This window comes from Hypanus sabinus, chromosome 8 (assembly GCF_030144855.1).
Source record: "Hypanus sabinus isolate sHypSab1 chromosome 8, sHypSab1.hap1, whole genome shotgun sequence".
In the NCBI taxonomy this organism is placed as follows: Eukaryota; Metazoa; Chordata; class Chondrichthyes; order Myliobatiformes; family Dasyatidae; genus Hypanus; species Hypanus sabinus.
Window position 1 is genome coordinate 40,049,716 of NC_082713.1, and position 12,138 is coordinate 40,061,853.

General features: G+C 41.4%; 1 protein-coding gene across 1 annotated transcript in view; it reads right to left on the minus strand.

The window, feature by feature from the left end:
* Positions 1-396: 396 nt before the first annotated feature.
* The window catches only part of mcts1 (MCTS1 re-initiation and release factor), a 32,438-nt gene continuing 20,696 nt past the window's right edge, over positions 397-12,138 (minus strand). Inside the window, exon 6 of the mRNA XM_059977002.1 lies at positions 397-2,708. Coding sequence (XP_059832985.1) covers positions 2,627-2,708 — 82 coding nt within the window. The 3' untranslated portion in view covers positions 397-2,626. The remainder of the gene's footprint in view (positions 2,709-12,138) is intronic.

The following is a 12,138-nucleotide window of genomic DNA, read 5'->3' on the forward strand; positions in this document are numbered from 1 at the left end:
CGGTAAGTCGTTTCGAGACTAGTTTATACAAACTTCGAGGCGCTGGCATTTAAATCCCTGGAGCCCGCCCTCTCCGGGCGGAAATGACGTCGGAGGTACATTACCCCCCCCCCCCGGTGCGCTGACTATTTGTGAGCCTGTTCGCCTGCGCAGAAAGTGGGTCGCCACAATACTACCTTTTCTTCAAAAAAAATAGGCGATCCCCAATTGGATATGTCGGGGGGGGGGGGGGGATATGTCGGAGGGGGCGATATGTCGTGGCTGGCGATATGAGAGGGGGATATGTCGGAGGGGGCGTTATGTCGTGGCTGGCGATTATGAGAGGGAGAAGGTGAGTGGGGTACCCAAGTTGCAGCCGTAGACATTTGCGGGGGGGGGGGGGAGAAGGTGAGTACACAAGGTGTACAAGCTTTCAGGTGATAGTTGAGACCAGGTGAGAGGGAAGATGAGTGGGTGAGGAAGTGAAAAGCTGACAGGTTAAGGGTTAAGAGGTTAAGGGCTGAAGAAGAAACCTAAGTTTCTTGTGAACCATGGGAGAAAGGAAAGGAGGAGCGGTACCCGAGGGAAGTGAGGAGAAAAGGAGGGATAGGAGAGGAGACAAACTGCAGAATGGAATAAGAGAGAAGTGTTAGGAAAGAGAAAGGAGAAATTACCGAAAGTTAGAGAAATTGATGTTCATGCAGTTAGGTTTTGATCTATCCAGATGGAATATGAGGTGTTGGTCTTCCAACCCGAGAGTAGCTTCTTTGTGGCAGCAGAGGAGGCCATGAACTGAAATATTGGAATGGGAATGGGAAGTGGATTTAAAGTGGGTGGTCATCTTTTGCGGCAGATAGAGTGAAGATGGTCGATGAAGCAGTCTCCCAATCTACGTCAGATCTCACTGATGTAGAGACCACACCAGGAGCACCGGATTCTGCAGGTGACTCCGACACACTTACAGGTGAAGTGTCGCTTCAGCTGGAAGAACTGTTTGGGGCCACTGAATTTAGTTATTGGGCTCCAGGGCCATTTGCTTCCTTGCAGGTGTCATTACCTTTGTTTCAATTAACAACGATGGACTAATTAGATTATTAGACTATAAGACATAGGAATACAAATAGGCCATTCGGGATATTGAGTTTGCTCCACTGTTCTATCATGGCTGATTTATTAATCCTTTTAAGAATGAATGTTTTTGCTCAGAAATCTATATATCTGAAAATATTTTTGCTGTCATATAACATTTGAGCATTAATGAATATTTCTGTCTTGAGGACCACTTATTTCAGTTCTTCTATTACCTGGAGACCAGTCACTAAATGAACATTATAAACTGTACATTTTGTCTAGATGTTTGCGACATAATTGAAAATTAAGCATCCATCGTATGCAAGACATTTTCGAAGGTCTGGTACCCTTTCCTTCACAAAGTTGTGGAAGTAACAAAGGATTTTGCAGTTAATGGAAGTGGTCAGTTTCCCAGCTATGAATGGAGCATGTCCACTTGAGCCAGAAAACAATGCTGCAAAAACAAAAATCTATGGCTGTAAGAACTATTCCCCTCAGATACTATAATTTTGACAAGGATGAGAAACTCAACCTCCACCTCTAATTCTCTGCATGGAATGACTGCCTATCAGTTATATTATGCCAATTACAAATCCTCCATTCATGAGGCACAACTAATACTTCAACGTGAATATGACAAATAGCTGGATTTAGGTAGATACTACACAGAACTTGAACAAGATGCTAAGACAGCAATCTGGATTTAATGATTAGTTCAGCATATAAGAAATGTTAATGTTGTCAATGCACAATCATCAGCTGGTTTAAAAAAAGACAGGAAAACTCTTTAAAAAAAAGGAAACATAGAAGCAATTATTAGTACTGTCAGATGATTAAAATAAAATGACCACTAGCCAAATTAGCAATTGCAACTACATCGTTTGTTATTATCCGATTCAAGTAGGGTTATGAGTTCATAAAAAATAAAGCTACAATCATTCACTGATATTGTGCATTTGATATTTTAATAAATCTGCATCACAGTTCACAGCAGAAAGTTTCACCTATTCTCCAAACCATTACCTGGCTGCAATATGTTAACAAGGCTCAAACTTTTCAACTCTCAGGTAATACATACCATTAAATATCATATAGATGTAGGAATTCACCATTTTCTCCTCAAGTGGGATGAAACTGGTAAGAGAATTCTCAAGTCAAATTAAAGCTTTTTCTTCCAAAGATGGAATTACAACATGCAAAGATCTGAAATATCTTTTTAAAAATTATTCATCATATCATCTCGGTATTAATTCAGTAAACATTCAGAAATTCCAAATGTGCATTTATATTTGTATAAACCAACTGTACATGCTAAAGGCATCTGCATTGATTGGATTTCACAAAGGAAGTCAATGAAGTACATGCTAGAAGTAGCTTTTCACCATGATTACAACTCCTTTTGTACTTTGTACAGATTTACACAAAAAGAAAATGGCATCAGGTGCACACAAAACTTTTTTCCTATAATGTCCGGTGTATGAGAAAAATAACGCATTGAAAATTTACTGTTCAAATATCTTAATCTCTTGCAGTTGTTAGTCCATTTTTCCTTCAGAAATCGATCTTGAATTTGTTGTTATTTGTATGTCTTCATATGCCAGAGACCGTCATTTAAGTAATGCATGTTTTCAATTCCAATACCCTTGTTCACTTGCTCACTGTATAAAAAAAACAATTGTTAAGACTTTAAAGAGCAAAAGGGATGTACTATTTGTACATGAATAGAAATTACATGATCCATCCATCTATTCATATAGCTTATACAGCCGCAACTGCCTCAGCTAACTCACAGATGTAAAAATCATACCAGATTAAGATTAAAATAACAGTTCAATAATACATTAATCATCTACACAAGTCAATCAGAAAATTACAATGAAATGTTTTCTAAAATAATCAACATTCCCCCAGATTTCTTACATTGACATAACTGAAAACATTGCACACAACGAATTACTGCCCAGGGTGCAGTAACTGAGGCAATTAGTACAGACAGTTCAACTGGTGATGCTCAGGTCAAGGTATGACACCCCATGAAATAAAATGTACCAAAACAAAGGAAGCAAACTGAATCAATTACAGGAATAGAAAAAAATACTGCAATGGTATAAAGCCTTCATAGACTGCATCTGGAGTACTTTGTGCAGAATGGATGTATGTGTCATACAGGGAGTTTGGCAAAGATTCACTAGACACATTCCAGGAGTGGTGGGTTTGACATTTGAAGCAAGACTGTACTGATTGGGATTGTGTTCTCTCGAGTTCAGAAAAATGAGATCTCCTTAAACCAAATGTATAACTTGGAAAAGTATAGACCAAGTGCAGCAGAAGTTATTGCAGTCTCCAGAACAAAGAATAAGACTGAAAATTTAGAGAAGGATAAGAATTTAGCTTAAAGTAACATGGAGACAAAATTGAAGAGTGATGAATACACAACTCAAGGTGTTATATTTGAATTCACATGACATATGAAATATGGTAAATGAGCTTATATCGCAGCTAGAAATTAGCAGGGATAATGTGGGCATGAGTATCATGGTTGAAAGAAGGTCACAGCTGGGAGTTAAATATCCAAAATAACATATCATTATCAAAAAGGTAAGCAGTAAGCAGAGGGGGTTGGGTGGATTTCTGTGGCACCATTAAGACAACATACTCACAAAATGTGGTCTGATCTTCATCCAACTCACAATAATAGACAAAGACAATCTGCCTAAACTAATAACACACAAACAGTTGTACTTTTCATGTCTTTATTGAACACATTGGTTTAATAATTCACAGTCCAGGCTGGAAAGAGTACATGAACGCTTGTATTTCATAACTGGTAAAATCTCCTCTAGCAGCAATAACTTCCACCAAATTTTTCCACAAGCTGTTGATCAGCTTGTAAGCTGTTACTTACAATGGCAAGTAAAATTTCAGGCCCTTCCTCCATACAAAACTGTTTCGGTTCATCAATATTTCTGGGATACCTTGGTCATTCCAAAACATGAATTTTCTTCTTTTTGAACCATTCTGTTATTGATTTGTTGTTGAATTGTTGTTAATTCTGTGTTTCAGATCATTGTCTTGTTACATTATCCAACTTCTATTAAGGTTCAGGTAATAGACCGCTACCCTGACATTCTTCTGTAAAATGTTTTGAAACAAATTTGAATTCATTGTTCCCTCAATGACTGCAAGCTGTCCAGGCACTGGGGCAGCAAAGCAGCCCCAAACCATGATGCTATGTTTCTTCCACAGTTGGGATGAGGTTGTGGTGTTGGTGTGCATTGCCCTTTTCTCCTCCAAACATAGCAGCGCACAGTTCCGCCAAAACATTCACCTTCTGTTTCATCTGTCCACAGAACATTGTCTCAGAAATGCTGTGGAACATATAGCTGGCCTTTTGCAAACTTGAGACGTGCAACAATGCTTCTTTCGGAAAGCAGTGGTTTCCCACGTGGTGTCCTTCCATTAACACCATTCTTGTTCAATGTTTTTCTTATAGTGGACACATGAACAGAGACTTTAGCAAGTTCTAGAGATTTCTGCAGGTCTTTCGTTGTTACCCTTGAGTTCTTTTTCATGTCCTTCAGCATTGCACGCTGTGCTCTCCTAGTGGGATCTTTGCAGGACACCCACTCCTAGGGAGAGTAACAATGGTACTGAGTTTCCTCCATTTGTAAATAATTTCTCTTATTGTGGACTGATGAACATTCAAAGATCTTTAGAAATGCTTCTGTAACATTTTCCACCTTAGTGCATCTCTACAATACATACAATGACTCAGATTTGATTAGGGAGCTCAAGGTAAACAAACACACACAAAATGCTGGAGGAACTCAGCAAGTCAGGCAGCATCTATGGAAATGAACAAACAATTAACATTTTGGGCTGAGACCCTTCTTCAAAGTGGAAAGGAAGGGGGAAGATGTCAGGATAAAAAGGTGGGGGGAGGTGATAGGTGAAGCCAGTTAGGGAGAAAAGATAAAGGGCTGGAGAGGAAGGAATTTGATAGGAGAGGAGAGTGGACCGCAGGAGAAAGGAGAAAGAGGAAGGGACCTAAGGGGAGGTGATAGGCAGGTGAGAAGAAGTAAGAGGCCAGAGTGGGAAATAGATAAAGGGAGGGGGATTTTTTTAAAACCAGAAGTAGAAACTGATATTCACACTATCAGGTTGGAAGCTACCAAGAAAAAATATAGCTGTTGCTCCTCCACCTTGAGGGTAGCCTCATCTTGGTCCAAGAGGCAGCCATGGACCGACATGTCAGAATGGGAATGGGAATAGGAATGAGAATTAAAATGCCTAGCCGCTAGGAGTTTCACTTTTGACAAGCGGAGGCACTCAACGAATTGGTCCACCAATTTATGATGGGTCTCAACAATGCAGAAAAGGTCGCATGGGAGCACTTGGCACAATAGACTACCCCAGTAGATTCACAGGTGAAGTGTTGTCTCACCTGGAAGAATTGTTTGAGGCTCTGAATGGAAGTGATGTTTGAACCCCTAAGGTAGTGATTCCCAATGGGGGCAGTTATGTGTCCTAAGGGGGCAAGCATTCAAGATTCTTGGGGGGACGGGGTGGGCAGTAAGCAGCACCCTAACTTGAGGCGCAAGATCTGACTGACCGTGACAACTCGCTGCCGTTGTCAACATCTGATGGGCACTCGCAGTTTGTGTTAATTTGTTATTTTAATTTAGCCCTGTTAATGATGGACAAATACATAGTGCGATTTCTGTGAGTCTGAAGGTGGTGAAGCCTTGAATGTTAATCCCGTTAAGAAAAAGAAACTGCAGGAAGTGTGACGATACAATGTTACATACTTGGGAGTATGGTTTTATTCTGTTCCCGTCGGATCAGTGATGCCCCATGAGTCTTATTTATAATATTACACTGTCTAGCAAACCCAGGAAAACCATCTCGATTGCAGGAACATTTTCATAAAAGACCCCATGAAAAGACTACTTAAGGTATTACTTAGCTGCAGATGAAAGAAGCATTTGAAAAGTGTTGCACACTCAAGTAATTTGCCAAGAAAGCTAAAATGAGCTTGATAGTGGTCTCATTGCTTCTTATAACATTTCTATAATGAAAGCAAAGTGTGGAAAATCTCATACAATTGGGGAAAGATTAATAATGCCTGCTGTATCAGAAGTGCTCACCACTGTTCTCAAATTGGATACCAGTTTTGTGAAATCAATTCCTCTGTGAGTAATAACTCTTATTGATGAAATGAGTGAAGATGCTGAGTATCAACTATGCACAGAGCTACAAAAAACAGAATTTGGGATACAAATGGATGAGTCAACTATGCGAGACAACAAGGCATATGTATGGTTTATCTAAAATGGAGACGTTTATGAAAAGATTCTTTTTTGTAAAAAGCTAAAGACAAATATCAATGGATAAGAAATCTGCAACAAGCTCAAAATGTATATTGAGGATAAAAGTATTCCAATTAAGAACATGATTTCTTCTGCAACAGATGGAGCACCATATACGACAGGTCACCATGTTGGTTTAGTAGCATTTATGAAAAAAGAAATTCCAAGTCTATTTGCAATGCATTGTGTAATTCATCATCAACATCTCGCGCCAAAAACCTCAGCCAGTGGCTTTATTCAAGCATGATTTTTGTAATGTCTGCTATCAACAAAATTAAAGCTCATCCATTAAATTTCAGAATATTTCACCAGTTATGCCAAGATAAAGATGAAGAGTTGGAACACTTGGTTATTCACACTGAAGTGCAATGGCTGTCAAAAGGCTGCTGCTTAAAAGTATTTCTTCAATCTTTTTCCTCAAAGTCCACAAGAACTTGGGAAACAAGATTGAAATTCTACAGTATGTGGGCATGTAGCATGCCTAACTGATCTGTATGTCAAAACGAACATTCTAAATATGAAACTGCAGGGAGAAGATTTCAATTTATTCCAGGCAAAAAGTGAAGTGACCACTTTTAATGAAAAATTGGAAATGTATAAGCAAAACTTTAGAAGACAAATGTTCTCACAGTTTCTCTGCTTGGAAATTACGGCAATCTCTTAAATGCAAGAATACTGCTTATACCTGCAGTCACTGAACAAGGATCTTCAGTACTGATTCAAAGATTTGAACAATCTGGAAATTCCGTACTGGGTAATCAACCCATTTCTTTGCAAGGTGGACAAACAAGGAAGAGAGCTTGCAAGGTGAAATTATTGAAATTCAGAATGCTGAAGCAGCAAAATATGCTTTTCAAAAATGTCAGTTTTTTTGGTACGTGGCAACAGTCATACAAAGTTTCCTGGTCTTTGGAAAAGAGCCAAACTGCTCTCCATTAATTTCCATCCTACCTTGCTGAAAGAGGTTTCAGTGCAATGAACCACATACTCACAAAAAACAGAAACCGCTTGGACATTGTTACACTTGGGCTTCTGCTGTCACAACTTGAACAAGGTATTTCAACTCTTACTCAAAACCATCAAGCTCAAGGATTGCACTGATATTGAAGCTGCTGAACAGCACACAGGTTCTGTGTAAGCTAGGTTTAAAGACAAATAAATATTTAAAGCAGAATCATTTTTCTCGTGTTAGCATATGGTCGACATGTTTTTACACTGTGGGGGTGCTGGAAAGTATATTGTGCCTAAGAGGGGCTTTGGCAAATATGAAGGTGATTTAGCGGGCTGTTGGCAAGAATGAAAGTGCTCTTGGGGTGTGTTGGGCTAAAAAAGGTTGGCAAGCACTGCCTTAAGGTAAACACTCTGAGGAGGCACAGATCAAATGACAGAATGCAGTTCGAGAGGGAGAAGCTAAAATCAGATGGGTCGGTCTCACAGTAGAATAAAAGGAACAACAAAGGCATGAGAAAGGAGCTGGCCAAAGTTGACTGGAAAGGGACAATAGAGGGATGGATGATGGTTGAGCAGCAATGGCAGGAGTTTCTGGGAGTAATACGGAAGACCAACGAAGAGTTATCCCAAAGAAACAGTATTCCAAAGGGAGGATGAGTCAAACATGGCTGAGAAAGGAAGTCAAAGACAGCATTAAAGCAAAAAGAGCATAAAATATAGCAAGAAAATATTGGGAAGCTAGAGGATTGAGAAACTTTTAAAAACCAAAGGAAGGTAAATAAAAAAGCAATAAAGAGAGAAAAAATTAAATGTAAAGGTAAACTAACCAACAATATAAAACAATATAAATTTTTTTTTTAAGACATGGGTAAAAGGGAGGCAAGTGTGGACAACAGACTGCTGGAAAATGACACTGAAGTAGTAGTAATGGGGAAAAAAGAAATGGCAGATGAACTGTAAGTATTTTGCATCAGTCTTCACTGTAGAATTCACCACTGACATGCCAGGAAATCGATACTGTCGGGGGCAGAAGTGGGTGTAATCACCATCACTAAGGAGAAGCCACATGGGAAGCTGAAAGGTGAAGATAGTTAAGTCACCTGGAACAGATGAAGGTAGCTTGAGAAATTGTGGAGACATTAGCAGTGATCTTATCACTAGATTCTGGAATAGTTCCAGGGAACTCATGACAGTTTGAAGCTCTGAGCAGTGGCCAATGGGACACGAGAACATGAAAAGACATAGCTCACTCAGTGACACCGACTGAGCAGAAAAGGCAGCAATTTGCGGCAGTTTGGAGTTTTCAGCAGCAGCAAATCAGAGACCGTAAGTCCGAGAAGACGTAGCTCACTAAAGTTCACTGATTAGAGTCGAAAAGATATTGATTCGTGGTAGTTTGGGCAGCAGCCAATCAGCATTCAGGACTGATTGGCAAGAACAAATTAAAGTCAGGCAAGGGCAGGTGGAGTGGACACTGTTGGAGTGGTCAGCTAGAGTGGAGATTTTTAGGTTTTAGTTCTTCAAGGCTTCAGCGAGGAGCGGCTTCAAACAGAGAAGGCTAAAAAGCTGTAGGTAGAATCCCCACCTCCACAGTTTATTGTTCTTTCTTTATAGTTGCTCAGTTAAGAATAGTAGTGATGCCAGGTAGGATAGTGGAATGCTCGTTCTGAGAGATGTAGGAAGGCAAGGAGGCCTCCAGTTTCTCTAAAGACCATACCTGCAAGCTTCTAACACTCCACTTTAAGGAACTGGAGCTGGAACTGCAGGAGCTCCAAATCATTCAGGAGACTAAGTGGCGATAGATAGGATATACAGAGATAGCTACACCCAAGGTGCAGGACACTGGAAACCAGGTGACATTCAGGAAGAGGGAAAGGGGTTAAACAGCCAGTGCAGTCGCCCTGTAGCCATCACCCCCAACAGTATCCAAAGACACAATGGCCAGGTCCAAGATGGCAGCGCGACGCAGCTTGCAGCAGCCACTCCAAGAGCTGATATCTGTTATTTGTTAAGCGGGGTGCCGTGCACAGTCCTAATCTGATGAAAAACGGACGTGGGAGCACGGAGGAACATCTGGAAATCTCCAAGAAGGCCTTCTTCATTGCTGCTGCTGCTGTGAGGTCCGGGACTCTGCTGGGAAGACCAGGCCCTCTGGGTTGCGTTGCTTGTGGCCATTGGCGGGGGCATCTTAATGCACTCGGCAGAGGATGGTGCTCAGAGAGGCTGTGCCAAAGGGGATGGTCGGAAGCTCGGAGGTTCGACGGACTCTGAGTCGGCTGCGGTTGGGGCGCTTTCACTATGTGCTGTGTCTGCGAGGCTGGGTCCAACGGAGCTTTCATTGTGTGCTGCGTCTGCGAGGCTGAGTCCGGCAGCACCCTGGAAGTCCATAGCGGGGGTATTCCCTTCTGCTGGCTGCGTGGGATGACAAGTCTATTGGGACCCTGAGGACTTGTGGAAACTGTGTGGTGGTTTCTTTTGAACTTATAGTTTTTTAACTTCTTTGGACTATTTTTTACTGTGCCCATGGTCTGTTTTTATCAATTATGGTTTTGTCTGCACTGTTGTAACTATATATAACTATATGGTTTTGTGTAGATCTTGTAGCTCTAGATTTTGGTTTTGTTGGGTGGTAGAGTTGGTCTCCTGACCTGGTGTGTCTGGGTAGTCTTGTTTTGTCTGGTGGGTTTGGAGCTCCTTTCCAGGGAACGCGCTAAGATGGTAGCACGATATTAATACGCAGCAGCCTCTCCGGACTCTGGGTTGGGGATTGCTAAACGTTATGTGGATTTTCTGGTGTAGTCTGTTTTGTCGTGTGCTTTTGTGATATCATTCTGGAGGAACATTGTCTCATTTTTTAACTGCATTGCATTTGTGGTTTCTAAATGACAATAAACCAAAATTCAATTCTAGCACTGACTCAGAAGAGAAGGCGAATGAAGAGGCATGCTGTGGTGAACGGGATTCATTAGGGGAATAGAAAGGTGGTTCTGTGGACAAGAATGAGATTCCTGAATAGTATATTGCCTCCTGGATACCAGGGTCTGGGACATCTCAGACTGAGTCCTCAACATTCTTAAGTGGGGGCTGAACAGCAAGAGGTTGTGGTCCATATAGATACCACTAACAATGGTAGGAAGAGTAACAAGGTTCTGCAAAGTAAGTTCAGAGAGTTATGTGCTAATTAAAGGACAGGAGTTCTGGGGTTGTGATCTCAGGATTGCTACCCATGCCATGTGCAAGTGAGGCCAGAAATAGGAAGATCATACAGTCTAACATATGGTTAAGGAGCTGGTGTAAGAGGGAGGGCACAAAATTTTTGGATCATTGGGCTTCATGTGTGGTAGTTAATGTCTAACCAATCCTATAGAATTTTTCGAAAAAGTTACCAGGAAAGTGGAAGAAGGCAGTGTATGTTGAACTTTAGCAAGGCATTTGACAAGGTCCCGCATGGGAGACTGTTCAAGAAGGTTCAGTTGCTCAGCATTCAAGATGAGGTAGTAAATTGGATTAGACATTTGCTTTGTGAGAGAAGCCAGAGAGGTAGTAGAAGCCTGTGACTAGTGGAGTGCCGCAGTGATAAGTGCTTTTGTTGTTTCTCATCTGTATCAATGACCTGGTTGAAAATGTGGTTAATTGGATCTGCACATTTCCGGATGACACAAGATTATGGATGTCATGGACAGCAAGGAAGGCAATCATGCTTGCAGAGTGATCTGCATCAGCTGTAAAAATAAAGGTGTAACCTATTTTCTAAACGAAGCAAATTCAGAAAATGAAGGTGCAGGGTCTCGGGAGTCCCAGTGCAAGATTCCCTAAAAGTTATGAGAATGATCCCAGCAATGAAAGAATTAACTTAGAGGAGCATTTGGTGGCTCTGGGCCTGTACTCAGTGAAGTTTAGAAGAAGAAAGGGGAGATCTCAATGAAGCCGATCAAATATTGAAAGGCCAGAATAGAGAGGATATGGCCAGGATATGAAGAAGATGTTTCCAATAGTAGCAAAGTCCAGGACCAGAGAGCACAGCCTCAGAATAGAAAGCCATAAGATCATAAGGAATAGGAGCAGGAGTAGGCCATTTGGCCTGTCGGGCCTGCTCCGCCATTCACTAAGATCATGGCGGATCTGGAAATGGATTCAACTCCACCTACCTGCCTTTTCCCCATAACCCTTAAATCTCTTACCACGCAAACATCTATCCAACCTTGCCTTAAATATATTCACTGAAATACCCTTCACTGCTTCAATGGGCAGAGAATTCTACAGATTCACCACTCTCTGAGAAAAGCAGTTCCTCCTCATCTCTGTCCTATATCTACGCCCCCGAATCTTGAGGCTGCCTCCCTTAGTTCTAGTGTCACCTACCAGTGGAAGCAACTTCCCTGCCTCTATCTTATCTATCCCTTTCATAACTTTATATATTTCTATAAGATCTCTTCTCATTCTTCTGAATTCCAGCAACTACAGTCCCAGGTGACTCAATCTCTCCTCATAGTCTAACCCCCACATTTCTGGAATCAACCTGGTGAACCTCCTCTGCACCACCTCCAAAGCCAGTATATCCTTCCTCAAGTATGGAGACCAGAACTGCACGCAGTACTCCAGGTGCGGCCTCACCAGTACCCTGTACAATTACAGTATTGCTTGATATCCTGCTGCAACTGCAAACCTACGTTTTGTGATTCCTGCAGAAGCACTCCCAAGTCCCTCTGCGCAGCAGCATGCTGCAATTTTTTTACCAATTACATGATAATCTGCTCTTTCATTTTTC